At 33.0% G+C, this 25,080-nt stretch overlaps 2 protein-coding genes across 6 annotated transcripts; both read left to right on the top strand.

Annotated features, from left to right (window-relative positions):
• Window positions 1–375: 375 nt before the first annotated feature.
• On the top strand, window positions 376–10,383 carry LOC103496591 (protein GIGANTEA-like). Of its 5 annotated transcripts, none has more exons than XR_001763579.2 (16): window positions 378–576; window positions 944–1,374; window positions 2,238–2,309; window positions 2,464–2,518; window positions 2,631–2,773; window positions 2,854–3,125; window positions 3,431–3,486; window positions 3,671–3,911; window positions 4,003–4,153; window positions 5,213–5,422; window positions 5,546–7,087; window positions 7,863–7,931; window positions 8,274–8,492; window positions 8,938–9,030; window positions 9,195–9,559; window positions 9,867–10,383. XR_001763579.2 is itself a non-coding variant. In XM_051082798.1 (16 exons), exons 3-16 carry the CDS (start codon window positions 1,285–1,287, stop codon window positions 9,492–9,494), a joined length of 3,513 nt encoding a protein of 1,170 aa, XP_050938755.1. In that variant the 5' UTR covers window positions 378–576; window positions 944–1,046; window positions 1,129–1,284; the 3' UTR covers window positions 9,495–9,858. The 5 variants fall into 5 exon arrangements, 1 of the variants encoding a protein (XP_050938755.1); XR_007819729.1 differs by having other exon boundaries at window positions 9,853–10,383; XR_007819728.1 differs by lacking the exon at window positions 9,867–10,383 and adding an exon at window positions 9,666–9,858.
• Window positions 10,384–11,911: 1,528 nt separating this feature from the next.
• LOC103496593 (40S ribosomal protein S18) lies at window positions 11,912–13,741 on the top strand. Its single transcript, XM_008458525.3, has 4 exons — window positions 11,912–12,084; window positions 12,188–12,348; window positions 12,726–12,914; window positions 13,430–13,741. The coding sequence occupies exons 1-4, from the start codon at window positions 12,082–12,084 to the stop codon at window positions 13,533–13,535; spliced, it is 459 nt and encodes a 152-aa protein (XP_008456747.1). The 5' UTR covers window positions 11,912–12,081; the 3' UTR covers window positions 13,536–13,741.
• Window positions 13,742–25,080: the final 11,339 nt, after the last annotated feature.

Genomic DNA, 25,080 nt, shown 5'->3' with positions numbered 1-25,080 from the left:
AGTTTATCAACTTTTATAGTATAGGTTTTTACATTATTTATTATTATTATGAAAAAAGACTTACCGGTACTATTTTTTTTAGTATAGGATTAGAGGCGAGAGAATTTGAATCTTAAACTTTTTGATTCTCGATTGATATATTAGTATTAATTATTTTTATTTAAAAGAGAAAGATAGAAAAAGTAAAAGAGAAAAAAAAGAAAAGAAAAGCCACGTGGGTAAAGATGTGATGCATAGATGGATGGGGATGCATGGTTGATGGGCATGACGCGGCACTACGCTAAGTCCCCAAGGCGAGAGGAAAATATCAGTGCCACGTAAGCAGCCAACTTAAGCCTAGAGCCCTGCTAAAGATCTGTCATATCTTCCCTCCTCTCTCTCTCTCCTCTCCATCTCTCTCTCTCTCTCTCTCTCTCTCTCTCCCCTTCTAAAACCAAAACTCAACCGCTGAAAAAACATCTCTAAAAATTAAACGAATATATAAAATTCACAATCTCACTTGTTACAGTGATTTGTTTGATTCCTCGCCCACCGGAGTTGCTTTTTCAGGACCTCCTTTCACTGAAAAACTCCCAGGTTTTTGTAATTTTTCTTATTTTTGTAATTTTTATTTTTGTTTTTTTTTTCTTTTGTGTTCTTGATGTTAATTTGGTTGAGTTTTATATGATGTATCTTTCTTAGTTTCGGATTCTGAATTTCTGATCCATTTTGAGATTTCTTTACCTTTATTTTTCGTTGAAATACAGCTCACCTGCTTCCTTAATGAAGTTTTTATCAGATTATTTGGCTATATTCATTGATTTGTGTGTTTTGACTTCTTTTCTTTTGTAATTTCTGTCTTATTTCGGTTCATGTAGACAATTTTTTGGGTTATTTGTTTCATATTTTCAGTATTGTTTCATTTCTTGATCTTTCCCCTGATTTTATGGCTTTCTCTGAACAGAAATCAGGTTTCTGGGTGTTTTTCTTGTAGAAGACGTTGGTAGCTCTGGAACAGATTCGAAAGGGAGGAAAATTGGAAGTATCGAGCTGGTCATATCATACTTGTAAATTTTCTTTGAAGGAGCTGCCCCAGTTTCCTTGATTTTTAGTTTTTTTTTTTTGTTTCAATTTTTCTAAACGAAACAGGGTGCCGATTTGGGATGTTAAGTTACGATATTTTAATTCTTGACTGGTTGAGATGTGTTGGATGTTAAAAGGCTTGAGGTTCATCTTTTGGATCATTAGTGAGAGGCTGGCGAAAACTGTGAACTACTCCCAGTAGTAGATTATTTCTTGTTCTATATGATGGCTAGTTCATCTGAAAGGTGGATAGATCGTCTCCAGTTTTCATCTTTGTTTTGGACTCCACCTCGAGATGAGCAACAAAGAAAAGTGAGCCAAGTTCCTCTTCCTCCATCTAATCTTTTAGAATCGATTCACTTTTCGAAAATTATATTTGCCTTGTGGTTGGTTTTACTTTGTCTAGACTTTTCTAACGTGGGAAAATGGTTGGTTCTTGAAACTTGCCCATTTTGAGCTATTAACAAGGATGAAATATAAATGATTGCTATGTGTCGTGTTCATATAATTTACCATTTGTTTTACAGAAGCTTCTCTCTCTTTAGCATATGTGTATACATGTAGAATACAAAAATAAATGGTTATGAAACGACTATCATTTGTCTCCATCATCTGTTGTGGGGTTGGCATTTTGCACAGTTTCTTTGGGCTCGTTGGTTGATTTCTTCCGTACTTTATTGGGTGTGGAATAAAGGTTATTATGGGATGGGGGAGGAGGAGCTCGTTAATCCGCCCTGTTGTAATAAGGGTATAATCTTGTAGCATACTAGTTTCTTTGCCATCTTATGGAGTATTTGGCTTGAATGTAATAATATAGGATCTTCATACTTCTTTGTAGTTGTGTCACTGGGCCTTTTTTTAATGAGATATTGGTTTGATTATTGGATTGGAGTTTCTTTATGTAGTTGGGCTTGTTTATGCTCTTATCTTTTCACTTTTCTCAAATGAAAGTTTGGGTTCTTATAAAAAAAGAAAATAAAATATCATTTTTTTCTTCACATTTGTGTACTTTTTCAATGAAAAATAAACTGTACCTAATTTTCGTTGTTTTTAATGTGGTAAACTTTTTGTCAAATGCTTTAATATATGAGACTCAACTTTCCATTTTAATCAAATTATATCTACTTTCTTAATAACTGTAACTAACATGTGCCCTCTTACACCTTGTCATTTAGGCTGAAATCACTACGTATGTAGAATGCTTGGGTCAGTTCACATCGGAACAATTCCCTGAGGATATTGCGGAGGTTTTTCCCATACCCATTTTCTCCTCATATTTTCTGTTATACAGAAACATACTCAATAAGCATACTGATATGGATGAGAAATCTGAAATTTTGTGGAGACTTGGGAGATTTAGTGTTTATTAGTGTGGCTTATTGATGTGTACTCTTGCTGCAGTTAATACGTAGTCATTATCCATGGAGGGAAAAGCGTCTTATTGATGATGTCTTGGGTAAGGGCTAATCTGTCTTGTCCTTAATAGTTTAAAGATTATTTCGTTGCCATTAAATGTTCTATGAATGAGTACTGAACAATTGTCTTTGTCCATTGAAAACAATGTCCAGCAACTTTTGTTCTTCATCATCCGGAGCACGGGCATGCTGTTATTCTTCCAATTATTTCTTGTATTATTGATGGTACTATGGCGTATTGCAAGGATGGTTCTCCCTTTTCGTCTTTCATATCCTTATTCTGCCCAGACACAGAGGTGAGCTTAATTGAGATATTCCTATTTTATCTCCTCTTTTGAGCTTGGATTAGTTGCCTCACATATATTGTTATCTCCAGCATGATTATTCTGAACAGTGGGCTCTGGCATGTGGTGAGATTTTGAGAATTTTGACTCATTATAATCGTCCCATATATAAGACGGAACAACAGAGTGTTGAAGGAGAAAGAAGTGGTTGTGACAATCATACGACAACCAGTGACTCGAATAATGTACCACCCGGCCAGATGCCTTTGAATCAGGATAGGAAGCCGTTAAGGCTTCTATCTCCATGGATTACTGACATCTTGCTTGCGGCACCTCTAGGCATCAGAAGCGACTACTTCCGTTGGTTAGTGGTTGTGCTACATGTTTTACTATTTACATCAGTAAAAGTAGTAGGACTCAGGAAGTTAGTAGTAAACAATCACGGAAATCAAATTTTGAATCCATATGTACTTGGATGATCTATAATATAGGGTCACATTTTATTTATTCAGATTCATATCTATCTAGAAGTATTTAATAGTGGCAATGGTGAGGTAGAGGTTAAATCCATCTAGAAGGAAAGAAATGCTGCTTTAACTGTTGAAGTCAATTATGGGTCTTTCTGTTAGATTTTTTCACCTGATCTTACAATGGTTTTGCATCTGACAGGTGTAGTGGCGTTATGGGAAAATATGCAGTTAGAGAACTAAAGCCACCTACAACTGGTTTGCTCATTACCATTTTAATCAGCAGAATGAATTTTGTTTATTGATGTTATGTTTTTTTTCCCCCTCCCTCCCTCCATTAATGCATGATATAAAATTTAAAATTATCATCTAAAACATTGGTACTTGGTTAGTATTCCATATTGAGATAAGGAATTTACAATGCCATTTTTTCCTCTCTTAGCTACATCTCGTGGGTCTGGAAAACATCCGCAACTTGTACCATCAACTCCAAGATGGGCTGTTGCTAATGGTGCTGGTGTTATATTAAGTGTATGTGATGAAGAAGTTGCTCGATATGAGACTGCCACGTTGACAGCAGCAGCTGTTCCTGCACTTCTACTTCCTCCACCAACTACAGCTTTAGATGAGCATCTAGTTGCTGGGCTACCTGCTTTGGAGCCTTATGCACGGTTATTTCACAGGTCGAATTCTAATTCAGAAGAAAGAAACAAATGAAGTTATTGAATCTTTTCAACTTAGCCTCAATGGCATACTCATGTATTCTTTACTTAGGTATTATGCTATTGCTACTCCAAGTGCTACTCAAAGACTTCTTCTTGGGCTTTTAGAAGCACCTCCTTCATGGGCTCCTGATGCACTTGATGCGGCTGTTCAGCTTGTCGAACTTCTTCGGGCTGCTGAAGACTACGCATCTGGAATAAGAGTAAGCTAGTTTGAGTGGCTTTGCTATTTTTCTTGACGTAATTTCTTTTTCCTTTTCACTCTCTTGAAATTATTCACTTCTGTTGGCCATTTAGGAGGAAGAGGAAAAAAGGGCAAAAAATTATATCAACAAAGTAAAATTGGCAATTCTTGAACAAAATCTGCTAGGTCAAGAATATCATGTTATGCTCGCCAATTAGGATTAAAAAAATTTCTCTCATCAATATTTTTAATCTCAATCATGATAAAAATAAAATTTGAGCGGAAATTATAATGAGAATATTTATGATCTTGAATCACTCCCTCACAAAGATTTCCTTGGGATGCTTACCAGTGGGTAGCCTTTTATTACTTAAGCCAACTAGTTCTTATTTCCACATAAAAGCAAGCCACCCCTCCGATGGAGGGAAACAGAAATTGGGAATAAATATAAGATTTGTTGGTTGATTCTCCAATGTAAACATAGTTTATCTATCATTTGATAACTTTTTAGTGCAGATGTAAGCTAATTTAGACAAATAAAATCATGCCGTTCTCTTTTCCGAATATCTGCTTCATGATGTTGGATGGGGAAAAACAGATTTTCCAAGAATTTTGTGAACTAAATACAACATTAAGGTCTTGTTCTTTAATTGGCTGACTTCTTGAGAGTCTTAAGATTAGACCAATGTAATTAAGCACACAATAAACCAATTTTATTAAAAGAAATATAGTACCCATCCATAACTTCATTGAACCCTACTGCAGGGTTTGTTCCACTCAAGAAAAGATTTAAATGTTGAAGTGGTATAGATATGGTTCGTCTCGCATGCTTGCATAGTTGGTAAGCAGGTATACATAGTTATTGAATTACCGGAATTATCTCCTGTAAATGGAAAAAAATCATATTTATTTGCTGATTGTAATTTATTGGTTAATGGATTTCCTATGTCTATATCTTCTTTTCTTTTTATTTTTCTCTAGATGAAATATGATACAATAACAATAGCTAACTACTTCGTCATGTCCCTGTTTCATATGTTTTCTCCCTCATTGGTTATTGGCTTTTTCCTTACTGCAGCTTCCTAGGAACTGGATGCATTTGCACTTTTTACGTGCCATAGGAACTGCAATGTCAATGCGAGTAGGTATTGCTGCTGATGCTGCAGCAGCGCTACTCTTCCGGATACTCTCCCAACCTGCATTGCTTTTTCCTCCTTTGAGGCAAGTTGAGGAAGCCGAAATTCAACATGAACCATTGGGTGATTATATATCATCCTACCAGAGACAGGTACGTATTGATCAACCCTGGAGAGCGGACTGCACTTACACAAAGTTATAACTTTGGATGCTATGAATCTTATTGTATTACAATTATAGTTTTTAACATTCCAACTATATTGGCTTATGCCAGATAGAAGTTCCAGCAGCAGAAGCAACAATTGAAGCAACTGCTCAAGGGATTGCATCCATGCTTTGTGCTCATGGCCTTGAAGTTGAATGGAGAATCTGTACCATTTGGGAAGCTGCTTATGGCTTGATTCCATTAAGTTCTTCTGCAGTTGATCTTCCAGAAATTGTTGTCGCAACGCCGCTACAACCTCCCTTACTATCGTGGAATTTGTACATACCACTTCTTAAGGTCCTTGAATATCTTCCTCATGGCAGTCCATCTGAAGCATGTCTAATGAAGATATTTGTTGCTACAGTAGAAGCGATTCTTCAAAGAGCATTTCCATCCGAGTCTTCAACAGAGCGTACAAGGAAACTCAAATATCTTTCTGGAATTGGTTATGTCTCTAAGAACATTTCTGTATCAGAGCTCCGGATGATGGTTCACTCTCTTTTCTTAGAATCGTGTGCTTCAGAAGAGCTTGCTTCACGTTTACTATTTATTGTGTTAAGTGTTTGTGTTAGTCACGAAGCTCAATCAAACGGAAGAAAGAAAAGAAGAAGCGGTAGCAGTAATTTTCAGGAAGAAAAAATTGAGCCCAGTCAAGATATTTCCAGAGAAAGTAGAGAAACAAAAAGCTGGGGGAATAAACAAGGGCCTGTATCAGCTTTTGACTCTTATGTTCTTGCTGCTGTTTGTGCTCTTGCTTGTGAACTGCAGCTATTTCCATTGATGTCACGGGGAAGGAAGCGTTTGAGTTTTAAAAGTTCGCAAGATATAGCTAAGTTAGTCAAAATAAATGGATCTTCTTTTGAACTTCAGAGTAGCATCGACTCAGCAATTCGCCGTACTCATAGAATTTTATCTATTCTGGAGGCTCTCTTTTCTCTAAAGCCTTCTTCTCTTGGAACGTCTTGGAGTTATAGTTCAAATGAAATAGTTGCTGCAGCTATGGTTGCTGCTCATGTTTCAGAACTATTTCGACGGTCGAGAGCTTGCATGCATGCTCTCTCTGTTTTAATGCGATGCAAGTGGGATGAAGAAATTTATACTCGGGCTTCATCATTGTACAACCTTATTGATATTCACAGCAAAGCTGTTGCATCTATTGTCAATAGGGCTGAGCCATTAGAAGTGCACATAGTGTCTGCACCAGTTTCTGAATATTCTCGTGTGTCTTCAGCAGGCCGAAAGCTAACACAACTCGAGGACCATGTCTACTTTGAGAACGGACAGCAGTCTATCCCTAAATGTGAAGAGTCATGCCATGTTAGGGCAAAACTTTCATTTGAAAGAGCTTCAGATTCAACTGTTGACTTGGAAAATATGTTGGGCAAACGAATAGCAAGTTTCCAGTTAGATGCTTCTGAGCTAGCGAATTTTCTCACAATTGATAGGCATATAGGATTCAATGGATGTGCACAAATTCTTTTAAGATCAGTGCTGGCAGAGAAGCAAGAGTTATGTTTCTCTGTTGTTTCACTTTTATGGCACAAGTTAATTGCGACGCCCGAAATTCAACCCAGTGCAGAGGGCACATCTGCCCAACAGGGATGGAGACAGGTAAGCTAACTGTTGACTTATTTCTGCCATTGTATGTTTTGGTTTAGGTACTGAGAGATAATAAACCAGATGAACTCTTCTTCAAGTTCTACCAGTGTATGCAATCAACAACTCTCGTCATATTTTGAAGTGTGGGCAATCAAAACATTAAATTAATTTTTTTCTTAGACAGTGGCTTAGGCCCATTGAACTAGGATTTTTTTAAGTGATTTTGAAAGGGTTAAAATTGCTCTCGCTCGGTTCAAAATTACTTTGAACCGTGTCCTAATTATTTACATACAATTTAATACTTGATTTTTTACAATTAATTCTGAATTATTAAAAGCATATTTTAAAGTCATTTTGAATATTACAAAAGTGATTTTAACCATTTCAAAATCACACCCAAGTCTGCTTTTATTTTTTGAAGTTGTGATTAGAAAAGATAAAGCTTTATTGCACATTAAATGACATTATAATGTACAGCCAACTAGTTATTTTGATTTTGTGACGAGATTCATGTTGCATGATATAATATTAATTTTGTCTGTATTTGTAAGGTTAAGCTTTTGATTTAATAAGTGAATTAAGATGGTATTAGAATAGTTGGTTCAAGTAACGTAATTTTTTTCCCAATTAATATTGATTTGCACTTGTTGGGTCTTCTTTATATTTTAAACCCACAAATGAGTAGTAAATGATATAAAATTAAATTTTACTTTATTCATAAGTTAAACTTTTGGGTCAATTGGTGATTTAAGAAATTCTTATTAATAAATACGCTTCAAATTTATAGGTAGTTGATGCACTCTGCAATGTTGTATCTGCATCCCCAGCAAAAGCAGCTGCAGCTGTTGTACTCCAGGTCTTTTCACTAGTCAACTCGTTCATTGCTTAAATTTTTTCCTGTATCATTTTGATTTAAACTATCATGATTCCTATCCTTGGTAAATTAATAAGCTAATGCTGCCATCAATTTATCGAGATTGTATAACAAAGAAGAATGCCTTTTATCGTGTTGCCAAGATTTGTTGCTAGAGGAACATTTTCTTAAAAAATTGAAATATTTTCCATGGAAATGGTGCTTGAATTAGTAGCTCAAGTTCCTGGGTTTACCTCTGTTGAATGCTTCATGTATTATAGTTACTTACCTCTGTTGAATGCTTCATGTATTATAGTTACTTCTATTGCTTTCTGGGATTGTCAGGCTGATAGAGAATTCCAGCCTTGGATTGCTAAAGATGATAACCAAGGGCAAAAGATGTGGAGAATCAATCAGCGGATCATCAAATTGATTGTTGAACTCATGAGGAATCATGATAAACCGGAATCGCTAGTAACTTTAGCAAGCGCATCCGACCTTCTTTTGCGTGCTACAGATGGAATGTTAGTAGATGGAGAAGCTTGCACTTTGCCCCAGCTGGAGGTGATATAAAATTTTGAGCTTCAAGTTCAACAATTTAAGATGTTTGGTAGTGATTTTGAAGTAGTTAAAATCATTTTTATCATGTTCAAAATCATTCCAGAATATGTTCTCAGGTTATTAAAAACAATTTAACGTTTGACTTTTACACTTTCAGGTGTAATTTCTATACAATCAAAATTGATTTTGAATGATTAAGATGAAAGTCATTTTAAATGTGGCAAACATAATTTAAACACTTTCAAAATCACTCTGTAATATACATGTGCACAGGGCATCAAGGGGAAAAGTTTGGGGATAAAACCAAAACAATCTATCTTCTAAAAGAAGAAAAATTATTGAAATGGGAAGGAGGAATCATTGAACACTGAAGATAAGATGCATTGTAGTTGTAATACTATGTACTTGGTCGCTTGTTGGTAATTAAATTTCTCATTTTGACGGACAGCTCCTAGAAGCAACAGCTCGAGCAATTCGACCGGTGCTGGAGTGGGGAGAATCTGGGTTGTCCATCGCGGATGGTCTTGCCAACCTTTTGAAGGTAACATTTTTCCATGTTTCAAGTGCCTCGGTCAAATAAATTTCAACTGAGGAAACTTGACATCATAGTTAGACTTGTCAAATTGATCATGCCTATAAAATCAAAAATCATAACCTCAATTGTCAATGAACTGCACATTGATAGAAATGAATTTGTCCATACAGTGTCGTCTACCAGCTACGGTTCGGTGTCTTTCTCATCCAAGTGCACATGTCCGTGCTTTGAGTACATCAGTTCTTCGCAATATTTTGCAAACTGGTTCTTATGTCCTTAGATCTACACCAAAGAACATAAACGGTGTTCACAGTCCATCTTTTCAGTACTTCAACAGGGAAGCCATTAACTGGAAAGATGACCTTGAAAAGTGCTTAACTTGGGAAGCTCATAGTCGACTTGTAACCGGAATGCCCATTGAGGTTCTTCATGTTGCTGCCAAGGAATTAGGCTGCTCTATTTCTTTGTGATATTAACTAGGGCATTGGGAGCAAATTTACTCTGACGATGGGCGAGAGGCTTGCATAGAGAAATAGTAAGTATTGATTGATTCGAAACAAGCAGTTTCCTATTAGCTACTACTAAGCTTTCTCATTCTGTTTGAGAAATAAAACCTCATAATAGTTCCTTATTCTGGCCAGAGGTTCGTACTTTTTCATATGATGAGATGATCATGTACAGTAACATTATGACAGGGCAACCAAGTTTCTCACCTATCTTGTTATCTAGTTGTGTCTGTTTTGTATGTTATAAAAACCTTGTGTTATTTCAGTGATTGGTCTACCACATGTAATTTGGATCTTCTTACATCAAATGAATTAGACGTAGCTTGAACTTGGCAGGTTCTTTCATCTCTCCAGGAAGATGAATATGTTCTCTCCATTTGATTTTTCCCAATCGTTCTCAACCCGGTCGGTTTTGCAGCTATCCCAAATAAGGGTTCTTAGGTTTGTATATTATGTTCATCCCACGGTGTCCTTGTCGGTTTTGGTGTCGTTTGATAGTTTTGTCAGAGCTGCAAATGGTTTTGAAGCAGACATGGTTATGCTGGGTTAAATCAATGAGACCATCTATAGGAAGGCCGACCTCGGCTGCCACGTGACCCGACATTCAGTGCCTCTTTCTTTTTTTGAGCTGGGGCAAACTCTTTTGAGGTAATCGTCAGTTAGGAGCAGGCAAGTTTGGTCAGAGTTACCAACTGGGGAGACTTTTGTAACAAATAGATGAGATCAGTAACGGTAATCACATAGGTTTTTGCTAATGAGGTCAAGACCCATGTTTGTACTATTTGTTTTTATATCTACTTGTGGCACTAAAAAGTTATCGACCAAACTATAATATATTTTAGTGTATTTATTATGATATTAGTATTAATTTTGAAGTATAAAAAATATGGTATTCTAGTTTTAGGACTACTTCATCCTTTTCCTTTTTAAACGTAGGCTAATCACTAAAAAAAGGATATATGCTTTAAGTTATGTCAATAGAAAAAGATAAAAAAGAGAGATATAGAGAGAGAGAGAAAACAATAGAGAAATGCTTGATGGAAAAATATTACACAAACAATTTTCATAAAAAATGCAAATAATATTTAGGTTTCTGAAAAACAAATTTTTTTAGATCAGTCCAGACCACCTTAAAACTCATCATATTTTGTGGATGTGACAAAAGGTTTCGTTTGTAACAAATACTAACTTTCAAATTTGATTTAATTTGTTAAACTTTAAAATGATGAGTGTTAAAGTGAGCACCACAAGTTACATTTTCCCATATCCCATCCCCTAAATATTTTCAATGGGGTGCATTAGATAATACATTTAATATTTGTTTTAAAAAAATAAGGATTTTTTTTAAAGAATAATAATATCATTTAAACTTCATGAAAAAAAAAGATTAATTTTAAAAGTAATATAGTTGTTTAAAGAAATGATAAAAACATGATCATAAGTAAATTTATCCGAAAAATTATGCAGGAATATAAATAAATGACAAAAATATAGCAAGTGGAAAATATTGACAAACATAGGTGTGAAAATTGCGAAACACACCTATTTTTGTCAAATATTTTTCTTCTTCAATATTTTAAAAAATATGAAAAGAGAACTCACTCGCACAAAAATTACTACATACAAATTTGCTGAACATTTTACCATTTTTAACAAATTTTCGATACAAAAATTTTATTTATTTTCATAATTGATTTATTATGCATTTTATAATATTTAATAATAATAATAATAATAAATAAGAAAGTAAATTTGTTACGATACAACCTACTTCTATACACAATTTCTTAATAACTTTTACCTGCAAATTAAAACATAAACTTCAAGTCAAAGATACGAAATACTCAAAATAGAAACAAGCGGTTGAAAACAAAAACAAAGTAAAAATGTTAGAAATGTTAGTAAAATCGAGAGCACAACAAAGATAAAAATATAATATTATAATAGAAAAACATGTAAATAAAATAAAATAACAAATTATGAAATTAAGAGTTGTGTCTAAATTCTCGAAAATGGAAGGTAACTCCAGGAATAGGTGTATTTTCAAAATTTACAAATCACCACTTATTTTTAAAGATTTTGAGAAGTAGAATGTGAGATAATGACCAACACATGTGGTAGTGGAAAAAATAGAACACTTGACTTTAAACACAGCACTAAGAATGTATAAACTAAACTTGTAATACACGAGGTAACGTGTGGTCTTTTTTCTTTTTTTTTTTTTTTTGTTTGGGATGGACATCAAATTTGTATAATATTTATAAAATAAGAAATAATTAAAATGTTTCAAAATGTTAAATAAATGGGCCAAAACGAAAAAGCAGGCCCACAAATGGGCCGAGTTAAATTATTTTGTCCAGAATGGGCATTTAGTAAGGGGGGCAAAGCAGTCTTTTACATACAACAATCAACCCTAGAAGAAGAAGAACAGCCCTAATATAAAACCCTAATTTTGAGCTTTGTTCACTTGGTAAGTCGTCCGTTTCGTTGCAGCCTCTTAGCCAAGGAGAAGAAGCATCAGAACGAAGACGCTCAACCTCTACTCTCAACAATGGTAAACCCTAACGCTCTCTTTCTTCTTCATCTCCGTTCTTCTATTTCTTCTTATTCTTTCTCGGATCAATCACTTTCTCTACCCATTTTGATTGTCGATTCAGTCGTTGGTAGCGAACGAAGATTTCCAGCACATTTTGCGTGTGCTCAACACAAACGTTGATGGGAAACAGAAGATCATGTTCGCTCTTACTTCCATCAAAGGTATTGGAAGGCGTTTCGCCAACATTGTCTGCAAAAAAGCCGATGTCGACATGAACAAGAGGTATTTCTTTTTCTTGTTTTTGAGTTAATTAGATATGTTTTTCATTGTGTTCATGTTCTTTAATAGATTGTTATAAGAACAGTCCCGTGTGTACTTACTTGTTTATAACTTTGTATATGCATGATATTCTGTGATCCAATGTTATGAATAACTTAGTTGGTAGTTGGCTAGAATTTTAAGGTTTCTGATTTAGTTTGAAGTATAAAGCGAGAAACAAATATGTTTCTAAATGCAAATATTTTTTGAGAAGGGTTTTAAGTTCTGGAAATGATATTGTATCTCTATTTTTGTTCTTGTTTTAATTGGCTGTTTTAGTTTTTGTTCTTGTTTTATTTGGCTTGTATTTCCGTTTGTGTAATGTTTGCCTTTTACTTTAGAGCTGGTGAATTAACTGCTGCCGAGCTGGACAATCTCATGGTGGTTGTTGCCAACCCCCGACAGTTCAAAATCCCCGATTGGTTTTTGAACAGACAGAAGGATTACAAGGATGGAAAGTATTCACAGGTTGTGTCTAATGCTCTTGACATGAAGCTGAGAGACGACTTGGAGCGTTTGAAGAAGATCAGGTGATTCATATTTGCAATTATATGTTTTTGTTTTCGTTGAGCACAAAATGCTAAATTTCTTTCAACTCTTGATATACAATAACTTTATTGCCATTTGACTTTATTAGTTGTCTAACATGTTAAAAAATGGTGTATTTGGTAATGTGCTATTAAGAAATAGGAACCGATTAGTTGTCTAATTTGGTGAATCTATGAAGTTTCAAGTACCCGGGCTAATGAGAATGTATAGATTGATTGTCTCTGATGCTATACCCTATCCAACAGGTTGCCAAATTTCTTTTTTTGGCAGCAGTCCAACTTTCAAATTCGGTTTGAATTAGCCATTTCTCTTTTGTATAATCTTGTCTGTTTTATTCCCATGTCAGTCTGCTCTTCTTTTGATCTGTATTCAAGTAACACGCAGGGATTGAGTTTTGTCCATCCTTTTCCCCTTGTGATTTGATAACTAAACTAAACTCTCGAGTCATTAGACTAATATGGCTTATTACTTAAATTCTGAAATTAATCTTTTGCAGGAACCACCGTGGTCTGAGGCATTACTGGGGTCTTCGTGTCCGTGGTCAGCACACCAAGACTACTGGTCGCCGAGGGAAGACTGTTGGTGTCTCTAAGAAGCGTTAAACAATGTCTGTTTTTATTTTGCTTGACAAGCAAATTTTCTGTTGGATGCAATATTTCAGATTAATGGAATTAGTTGTTTGAGATTTGGTTTAGAACTTTTTGGATTTGGCTGTGGGGTTTCTTAAGCCTCTCTCTGCCAGGTTATATTTCACATCGATGATTCATTTTTGCTCCTTATAATAGAGATTGAAATCCCAGTTGAGTTATTTGTTATTCTCCATTATCTGCTTCGCATTGTGTATTGGTGTTTACTGTTGATTAATGTTATAGCCATTTGATAAGGTCACTATTAATAACCGTTTTACTTATATATATATATATATATATATTTGGACAATTATGCTGAGAAATACTCATTCTGTTTCTAAGTTTGTTGTTTCGATTGTTATTTGCTTGTTATTTGTAATTTACTTTCTAATTTATTTTTGAAATTTAGAATTTTGTGAAAGGATTCAACAGATGTGGTAAAAAAATATTTAAGAAAAAAAAAAAGAAATAGAAAGAGAAATGGTTATTAAATTCAAGCCTAAAAAGATGACCGATTCTGTTATTTGCGAATGTGAAATCACAAACTCTTCATGATTTTCAGGTATCAAGATAGTTATTAAAAAGAAATTATGATTTTGTATATTTCAAGTATCATCGATGAATACTAAGTTATTTTCATGTAGTTTGTTAGGGTGGTGGTGTGGCTTGATTATGTTTTAGGTGTTTGTTTAAGGTTACATGATGATGCCTTATGTCTGCATTAGTTGCAGATTCTTACGTGAATTTCAACAAAGAGCATTTACAATCCAATCTATTCTTTTTAGGGCATTTACAAAACTCTGTCACTCCAACAATATAAAACATAACAAAAAAGAATAAATTAGTTCATCCAAATGGACTTTAGACGTACAAGATAAAAGAAACATGAAATATAAAGAAATAAAGACGATAAAAGAGCAACTGGGAGTTTTGGGACAATTTCAATACAACACCTTTTAAGGTTTTCCGCTTAAGCGTTTAGTCTTAAGGCTTGTCGAGAAACCCTAATCTTCAAAAGAACTCTCATTTTAGAAAACATGAAATTTCCTTTTAGGTGAGGGTACATTTCAATTGAAAAACTTAAACTTGGCTCTTTTGAAATGATAACGACTTGTGGCATTTTAAATAGACTTTAAATGTCTAACCTATTGTTGAGATTCATTCCTCAAGTATCCATGGTCGTTTTGGGGGTGAACAAACACATTAAGAGCTAAAAGCTAACAATCCTTGTGATGGTTGCAAAAGTTACAATTGATCGATTTAAGTGTGAATCATATTGAATTTTTACCTTGGGAGGCCATACATTCATATTGGAACAAAAATTTAGGTATCTTTGACAAATGCAATTATAATTAGTTCTAAAAGAATTCCAATTACCCCCAAAAATGATGGAATCACTTAAAATAGACATCAAACATGCAATATGTCGTTGGACTAAATTAAGATTAACCAAAAATCTATATTACTTCTTTCTACCTATTTTCTATGTATACTAACATAATTTCAAGATACAAAGCATACATACGTGGCATTCATATAGCACATTGATAATATCTAGAGAATTAGATGCAACGATGAGGGAAGAATGAAGGTCTTTAAGGAAACACCTTAGAGGGATAAGCTCATAAAAAAATAGTCTTAGCTTCCGAAGCTTTAATAGTATAATCAAGCCAAAACTCGTGTGAATAGAAGATCTAAGAGAATCACGAATCACCCAATTGATATTTCCTTTCTGCTGAATATACATTTCAAGAAGCATCAAGTTTCTAGAACCACTTTTTTTGATGGTATTCTCAAAACTCAGCAAAGTCGGGTAAAAATCTTTAATGCCTACTAAATTCATTTTTGAAATGCCTTTGAATATGTTATTTGGTAGGTGTTCGGGAACGATGCCTCCAAAATCCAAGTTATTTTACGTATTTGCCATCTTTATATTATTTACGTTATTAACCTTGAAGTTTGTTTAGCAAATGCACAAATATAAACTCTAATTCTAGTGGTATTTCTCTTTCGTATTTTGAATTATTATTATTTTTTGTCATAAAATTGTTATCCATTTATCTCATAGTCTAGAACCAAGCTAATACATTGTTAGCAAACAACTATTTCACTTCTTATCCCCTACGCCCTATCCCATTAAATGATTTCATATTTGAAATTAACTCTCCCAAGGTGTATTAAGTATGTTCTTTGCATCGAAGGACAAGAAAGTTATCCTTGATAATTGATTCCTACTACCTACCTTGGTCATCAAGAATGCGCTTTCGACTCTTTTGCTTTGTAGTTCCTCTTTGATGATGACCAAAAACCAACACTCACTTCGGTTGTTGTTATTTATTTTTAAATTACTAATTGATTCAAAAGTTTAAAAGGTAAATTTGATATTAAGAAAATAACATTATGAACCTCTTGAATTATATACTCTTGTTTAGTACAACAATTGTGGGGAAGGAGATTGAACCAAATTCGAATTAGCTTGGTCTATATATTTTGTTACCATCTTAAATCACCAATGACCAAAAACTTAAACTTATCCTTTTCCTTTTAGAAAGACCCCTTGCTGCAAACAATTTCCTCCAAGATAGAGATAGATTGTAACCTAAGGTCACAATGAAAAAAATCACAATTTTAAAATTATATTCTTCTAGGAGTTGTAGACAAAAGACTATGAAGGGTTCTCAAGAACTTGCCAGCCAGCTATATGCATGAAGCTTCATTAATTAATAAACATAAGAAAATCTTCATACTCTCTCTTGCTCTTTTATTTTTATAATCTGAAGAAGTATCTCCTTGTTTAAACTTTTTTTAGTAATACATAACTATTTTATTTAGCCAATGTTATACTAATAATTGCACCATGGTTTAAATTGATTGATTAAATTAAAATGTAAAATTCTTTTTTTTTTTTTTTTTTAAAAAGGAGAGAATGAAAAGTTTAAACTTTAATTCATTTTTCCCTATTATTGTTATTATTTTATTTTTAAAGATCAGTCTTTGTTAGATGAAGCCAAGAAACAATTAATCAAATCTGATTTGATTAGAAGGTTGAAGTTTTGAATAAACTATATGAAGCCAAGAGATAACTATTGAATTCCTATCTTGGTCATTGAACTTTGGATCTTATTCAATTTTGATCCCAATATTTTAATAAAATGTTCATTGCAGTCCCAAAATTTCTATAAATTGTCTATTTTAGTCCCTACCATTAGAATTGTGTTAACTCTTTTTAACATAAATCTAAAGGGTTTTTAATTCAAATGACCTAATTTGCTATATGATATTATACAATAAGTCTTTCTTACTAATATATTACATAAAAGTTCTAAATGACTTTATTTCTCAAAAAACTGGGCCAATTTACGTTAAAACCCATATTTTTTTTAATGTAAATGAAAAAAATAAAAATAAAAATAGAAGTTTTTGAGACGTTGTGCACGTGAAAAGGGGGTATCATTGCACACATAAGGAAATCACAATTCGTTCGGCAAAAACTACCATCATTTTTTCATTCTTCGTCTTTCCCAGTCCTTCACTGTTAACCATTACGAACTCACTTAGGGTTTTCATTCTTCTTCTCCAACAGTTCCTTTGTCCGGGTGTAAGCCATCTTCCCTCACTGTGTTAAGAAGCAATCTTCCATTACAACGAGTCTATTTTTATACTTCTTATATGAAATAAAATGGGATATATTTGTATGATCGTATTTCTTTAAAGTCTGAAACAATCTTCTTCATACTATTTTATTTAGAAAATGAGACTATGGAAGCATTTAGGGTTTATTAATATTCATGATTTGTACTATGAAATCGATGGATGTAAAGTGTTGATTTTATCTTAAAACCACAAATTAAGTAATGCATGCTGTATATATATTTCATTCTGATGTTTATATTCTTAAAATGCAACTTTGAAATGAAACAGGAAGTGTTTGGCTATGATGTTTTTGAAGTTCGACTATGTTTCCACTTAAAAATTGAAGTTGGAATCTATAAAAATCATAATATCGTAAATGGTAGTTTACATTGATTCATAATCTGTATACGTAGTTGAAAAAAAATGGTGTGTCGAAGTGAAAGATGCCTAGGATCAAGTTTGAAACATATTAAATCAAATAAGAATGATCCAATTCTAATTGACAATAATACATAGGTATATTTTTATGTTTCTGAAAATGAATTCGAAATGGTATAAATTGTTAAACAAAATATAATATGTATATATATGGTAGTAGGAAATAAGATATGAAGAACCAATTTAGTACGAACACTGCAAACTATATATCCAAATTGTGATGAACATGAGTTAAAAGGACCTACAGGTACACAGATTGTGGTGTACCAGGATCAGAAATTTGTGAAATCGGATGTTGTCTTTGAAACACTGGAAGCAAAAATGGCAACACATAAAAAAAAAAACAGTCAAAACCAGTAAGTATATTATAAATTTACTGAAGTATATATTTCATTTGCTTTGTGTTGATACTTTTATTATATTTGTTTGTAGATGAATGAAGGAGAAACATCATATGACGTACCAGGTAGCAATTCAGAAGAGTCTGATGAGGTTTATTTATGTTCTGTATGGATTGAAAATGGTTTATTATACAAAAGATGAGTTATGAAATTGTACGTTAATGATATTTCGTTTTCTGCAGAACAATTTACCTATTGCCAAAAGGTGATTGTTTGAATATGTGTTGAAGAGGAAAGGGAAGACCACTAAAAATGAAAATTTATGTGTGATGTAAAATTTAGTTGTATTTGTTTTTAAGAAACTAATGTTACATTATTATAACCTTTTAATTGTTTCTATGAAATGTAGGTATCTGAAAGATAGAGAAAGTGGTCAAAAGAAGTGAAGAGAAGAAGGATAATACTAAGAAGCTTAGAAAAAGTGATAAGAAACTAGAGATGGAAAAACAAGGAACAAAACATGTGAAGAAAAGAGGAAGGAACTCAAACAAAAAAGTATATATAATATATGTATATAATATTTGTGTACAGTAAACTGCACTCATTTTTCATTGAAAAATGTTCTTATAATTTAAAATCTATATTACTAATATTCTTTCAGAAATTTACTGAGGAGAAAAAAGGGGAAAAAACAGCTGAGATAGAGGATGTTTATAAGGTACCGATTAAGTTGTTGAAATATACTTAGTGTCATATAATGTAATTGTATATATTAAGTATACATAGAATGATATTCTTCTACAAATTATATTTGCAGGGTGCACCATTGATCCTGAAAATGAGTCAATGGCCAAGAGTACATAAACTAAACATCTATGCAAGACTAGAGGTCATTAGAAATATAAAAAGAAAACTAAATACAACATAATTAGAAGTTTTTAGAAATTCTTCTTTTGGTAGTTTTTTAGACATAAAATTCTCTAAATTCTAGAGCCAACTAATATACCAAATTATCAGACGTCAATGTATATGATGAATTGTGGTTTAACTTCGAAGAAACTATAGCTAAATTTGGCATTAGGAAATTCGAGGCAATAATGGGTCTAAATTGCGACCCCTTGCCAACAGTAAATATTTCTAAGGTGAAGGAATTTTTTTTTGTCAAAATACTTTAAGAATGAAAACCGTATCCCGAGGTCAAGGATCTCATTTTTATTTAATGTCTCTAAAAGATTGAAGGAAGAAGATAAAGTGAAAATGACAAAAATATACTTCCTAGCGAATTTCCTACTGGTTAAACAATTCACAATCGATATAGATTTGGAACACATCAAATTGGTGGATGATGAAAAATAATTTGATGTGTATCCATGGGGGAAGGATAGTGTATAATGTCCTAATATATTCTATTAAGAAATTAATAAAAAACCCTTCTACCCTAGCTGTTGGAATCTTTGGATTTGCCTACCCTCTTTTAGTATGAGTGTACGAATGCACTCCATTGTTGACTGGTCCTTCAATATTCTATACGCAAAGAATTGATCAGAACAATATATGCATGCTGAACTAGGTAGTTGACAGCCACCTAGAATGGAAAGAACTTATAGAAAGGGTTTTTGACCATGAACAGGTTTAATGATACAAACTGTATATTTTTTACCTACTGTGAATATTATATATGTATATGCAGCTAGTATAAACTGATTTCTCAATGTCATTTCTGCAACAGTTCCAATACAAGGTCATGTTTCCTGAGGATGATTTCATGGAACGAAGCACGTTCCATGAAAGACAAAGTACAGAGGAAACTTATGAAAGATTTGAAAAGGGAGAATGCTCACAACAAGCTGAGCAATCCAATGTATAAGTTTCTAAATACTTCTTTAAATTTCAAGAATTAATGATGGCCAACAATCAATCTTTGAACGTGAAATTGGGCAAATTGCTTCTAGAGGTTGAATGTCTAAAAAATATGTTGAAAGAGAAGTAAAGTGCAACAGTGAAACCAAATGAAATCATATAAAGGGATGAGAATGATGAAGGCGAAGGTGATAAAAATAATGGTGAAGAAAGTGGAAGGGGGATAAAGGACAAGTATTTTACACATATATGTATATGTTATAGTTATATCTAAAACTGTATATTTTACATAATGATTTTATCGATGATCAGGATGGGAAAAATGGAAATGAAAGTGAAGGAAAAAATGATAAGTAGAATCTATTATGTATTGCTCTGTATATTACACACACACACACACACACACACACACACACACACACACACACACACATATATATATATATATATATATATATATATATATATATATGTATATTTAACTTTAATGTAAATTTATAACTGTATATTTTACATTATAACTTTAATGATGATCATGATGGAAAAAATGAAAAAGAAAATGAAGGACAAGAGGTATATTACATATATACATAACTGTATATTTTAAATTATAACTGTGTATATTGCATATTAATTATGAAGATGATTAGGGAGGTCAAAGTAATTTGGTTGATGATGTAGTATATAACATTGCTCTACTGAATGAAGTAGAAGTAGACAAAATTGAAAAGGAAGCAATAAAAATGAAGGTAAGTATGATGGTAAATATAGTTATTATTTTTGAATTTATATGTAGATTGAAACTATTATAAATTACGTTAAATGTGTTTTATGTAGAAGAAAAAAATGGAAAAATAATCTGTTCACAGACCTGTAGCTGTTAAGAGTGCTACAACGAGTGTATGTATATTTTAAATGTTGATCATATGTATGGCGTAATATTGAAAATATACAATTCTAATTCTTGATTATAATAACAGGCTCGAGATAGAGATATTTTTGCTTATCAACAAGTTGTGAGGAGGAGTATGAGGAGAGAAACTTTACCTTCTAGGATAATCAGACCTCTCTTCACAATGAAATTTGGATCGGTGGAGCTAAAGAAGGAAAAACTAGAGAGTGAAGGATTTGAAGCACCAACTTTTAAATTGCTCTCCCAAGACCTGTAGTATATTGTGTTTGCTAACAACTACAAAAATGAAAAAACAACTTTTAAATTTCTAATTTGGACTATGTTATTTGGATTTGAAGGAACAACTTTTAAATTTATAATTTGTTTACTTTTATCAAGTGTATATTGTGTTTGGTAACAGCTACAAAAAGGTTTTGGTAAAATTTGTTCCCTTAATATACCTTCAATTGTTTTGGTAAAATTTGTAATTTGATAATCAGCTTCATTTCTTCGTTCGAAAAATCATCTTTGCAACATCATTCACAAAACCACAAGCATGGAACATATTAGTAACTCCCTAGCCTTCAACATGGCAGAATTCAAACTCTAAGATATATTAGTGGTTACGACATTATATCTCTTACGTGGTGAGTACGCACGAGACCACTTAGCAAAACCGATGGATTTAAAGTCTACAATATTAAAAGCCCTCCTACATGCATGAAATACGGTATCGACTATTCTCTTATACTTCAATTTCAGGTAAATGAACAAGGCACATGCAACGTAGAACGTTAAAAAATACTACCTCTATGGCTCTACATATATTTTCATGCCTATCAGATACTATGACAACCTCATTTCACTTATCCATAATTCTCTTCAATTGGTTGCAAAACCAGGTCCAAGAGAAATCATTCTCAGAATTCACAACACAAAAGACTAGTGGAAATATATGATCATTGGCTGTAACAATCCAACTCTTTATACTAAGCTAAGGTTATTACTACTTAAAGAAAAATAAAAAACTTTCTTAAAACAAAATGGAAAATAAAACAAATTTTCATAATCAAAACCTCAAGTACTCATTAAAATTATAAATAAACTAATGTATATAGAAATAAATCTCTAAAATAAAATCTTAGCTTGGACTCTATCCAATTTTAAAAGAGTAATAATAAAAAAAATCAAAATATTGAAATCAAATTGATAACATAATGGCGGAAGCAAAACATTTCCCTATGGCACGCCACAGTCACTTCTTGTTATTCGCTAGCTTTCCTCTACTTTTACCTCTACCTTTACATGAAAATTTAAACATTTAAAGAGTGAGTATAAAAATATACTCAGTAAGAGACTTACTACTAGTCCCGCTAGGTGTCTGTTAACTTCCTATTAGAGTCCTATAAAGTAATACCCCTAAAGTGGCACGTTTCCGAATACACGCAAACTGCATCCCATAGGAACATCTCTAGTCTTTAGTGAACCCAAAAGAAAACTTAGGAAAAAACTGATCTTTAGTGAACTCGAAAGAGACACTAAGACAATCGGGCTGTGAGTAACCTCGTCGAGCCACTCGTATACATATCATCTCATACTATACTGGTGATCCCGTCAGACTACACAGTCATAAAATGGTGGTGATTCCGCACCCATGTGGATACAACTTTAATAGATGAAGTTAATTGAACACCATAACCATAACATATAGCATAACATATATCATGACATGAATATTAATCATAGCATACTTAATCAAATTAATCCAAAATTAAATATTTAGGGTCCAATAATTATTATCTCATGGGTTATCCCAAAACCCATTAAATACTTACTAAAACTTACTAAAAATAAGGACAAAAGACCAAAATATAGGCTTGCAGCTAAAAATAGCTTGGATAGAGAGGAAATGGCTCGACTAGGATGATCGCTTGCGTGCGGCTTGTAGAGAGGTGGCGGCCGTGCGTGGCTTGAAAGATAGGGAGTGACTCGGGTTCGGCTCGACGACTAACGAAACGCGAAACTTGCGACGTGCGTGAGGCTTGCAACGATCGACGATCGACGACGGTGACGGCTTGACGGAGGAGACGCGACGCAAAGTGGCAGTCCACGGTGGAAGGTCTGACGCCCGATCGATGACAACCTTCTTACGATGGAGGGCTTCGGGCAACCACGTGCTTCAAGCGAAGCTTCACGGTGGTCGACGACAGAGAAAAAACCAAAGAGAGGGCGACGCCTCTTGATTGGAGTTTAAGAGGTTAGAGTTTTTAAGGTTTCTTGAGGAATGAGATGGTGAATAGTGATGGAACGCATCACAAGGTATTATTTAAAGATAATAGTAATATTATAATTATTATAGATTTTCTTTTCTTTTCCTTTCCCTTTTCCAAATAAACCAAACCTTCACCTGTTTTATTCTTTCATTTAATATAATTCCAACATTAACCTCTTTACAAAAAACAAAACCCAATAATTTTTCTCCTCTCTCCTCATTAATTAACCTATCACATCATCACCTATCTTCTCAAAATAATAACTAAATATCCTTACATAATTATATTATCTTTATAATATAATTATCTTAACTTCCTAATTTAAGTAATTATATAATCATATATATAATTACACATAAATTTCTCAACTTCACCAAATATAAAACAATCAACCACAAATCAATTGAAACAAATCTTTTAAAACACCCAATATTCCAATTTTCAAAATAATTAATTAAATATCTTTCTAAAAAATATCTAATTAAAAAAATATCTAATTAATTCTAATTTCTAAAAAAATCAAACAATTCCCACAATTAACGCAAATAACTCCCAAATTATTTCAACATGGCCAAAATTAAACTTAAGATAATTAAAATTAAAATTACCTTATTTTTAGGGCGTTACATTGGCATCAGATGTTGAAGCAGATAAAAGACTACCACTGTACTTATTCTTCAGATTTGTTCCATCAATAGAAATGACTGGACGACAATGTTGCTTACCAAAAATGGAAGCAGATAATGGCATGAAGAAGTAAAGAAATCTATCATCGGCATCAACTTTGTATTTAACAACAAAACCTATAAACATGAAAAATATGTAAATATATGAAGAAAAATGGTATTGAAAGAATGACGAAAAAATAATTACATATATGAACATGTATATTGCCAATATACATGGGTTGTTAAGTTCCAATATGTATGCAACTTTGGGTATCATCTTGTAGGAGTCCTTTAGAGATCCTCGAATCTTATCCAACGTCGCTTCACGTGCATGCCATGCTTTTTGGTAAGATATGCTTAAACCATGTTTAGCATGAATGTAATGAACTATATCTTTGGGAGTTGACAATTTAGAACAGCTAAAGTTATTTTGTTCTTAATTAGGTCCTTGATAACAGTAAAGGTGGCTTATATATGATCTGTTAATTAAACATCTACTGAACATGTATATTCAGAATCAAACCTAGTAAGAATCCATAATATCATATCCCCATGAATACAACAAGAAGCATGCAAGGACCATTTGCAATCTTCAATTACGCATTGCAAAATCAATGTTTTGATTTCACAGTAACGTATTGAAAATTGTCTCTAATAGCAATGACTTGTACATACTGTTTGAACAAAGATTTGGTTGAAAACATGTCATGAATTTTCAGTGCAAAGTTGGAATCTACCTTAGAGATATCTATGTTTTAAGAAAAAAGACCCCATCATCATGGATTTCAGTTTCAAAACAACTTGAGGACGACAGACCCAAACAAATCGATAAAAGGGCCAACAGAATGAACAATAAGAGCAATATGTCGCTCAACATTTGATGTTATTATATGGTAAACCCATTTAACATCATTATCATTTGTTATAACAAAATCCTTATTAACACATTCTATAGATTCTAGGCAAAGGTATATATCAATATTGTTCATATCAATAAAACTGCCTAACTTGGATCTAAGGCTAGTGTACAATTCTTTATAGCACATATGTTCATTAACTGTAATCTTGGACACGTTAAAACTAAGGTAATTGTTCGATTCATTGAAAAAACCATCGAAATGGATTGCAATTTTGGTCATCCTGCCAAAACATATTAGAAATATATGTCACTACAAATTTATGTTGTAATTGAGTAGGGGTATATATATACTAAATCACTGAAAAAACATATAATCTTCTACGGTTACTGGATGTCCATATATATGTATAATAAGAAGGGGTATATATCTACAAAATCACAAAACACACAAATTTTATTCAGCAATTATTGTATGTCAATTTATGTATATTATTGTGTATATGAAAGAGTATATATTTTAAAAATAACAGAACACACATATCATATTAATCGGT

Source organism: Cucumis melo, chromosome 3 (genome assembly GCF_025177605.1).
Source record: "Cucumis melo cultivar AY chromosome 3, USDA_Cmelo_AY_1.0, whole genome shotgun sequence".
NCBI classification, from domain to species: domain Eukaryota; kingdom Viridiplantae; phylum Streptophyta; class Magnoliopsida; order Cucurbitales; family Cucurbitaceae; genus Cucumis; species Cucumis melo.
This window is presented reverse-complemented; position numbering and strand designations above follow the sequence as displayed.

Coding starts and splice junctions, on each gene's coding strand:
- LOC103496593 (XM_008458525.3), top strand. Junction 12,349..12,725: donor GATGTCGACATGAACAAGAG/GTATTTCTTTTT, acceptor CTTTTACTTTAG/AGCTGGTGAATTAACTGCTG. Junction 12,915..13,429: donor GAGCGTTTGAAGAAGATCAG/GTGATTCATATT, acceptor AATCTTTTGCAG/GAACCACCGTGGTCTGAGGC.
- LOC103496591 (XM_051082798.1), top strand. CDS start 1,285: ATGATGGCTAGTTCATCTGAAAGGTGGATAGATCGTCTCCAGTTTTCA. Junction 3,487..3,670: donor ACTAAAGCCACCTACAACTG/GTTTGCTCATTA, acceptor TTCCTCTCTTAG/CTACATCTCGTGGGTCTGGA. Junction 7,088..7,862: donor CCCAACAGGGATGGAGACAG/GTAAGCTAACTG, acceptor TCAAATTTATAG/GTAGTTGATGCACTCTGCAA.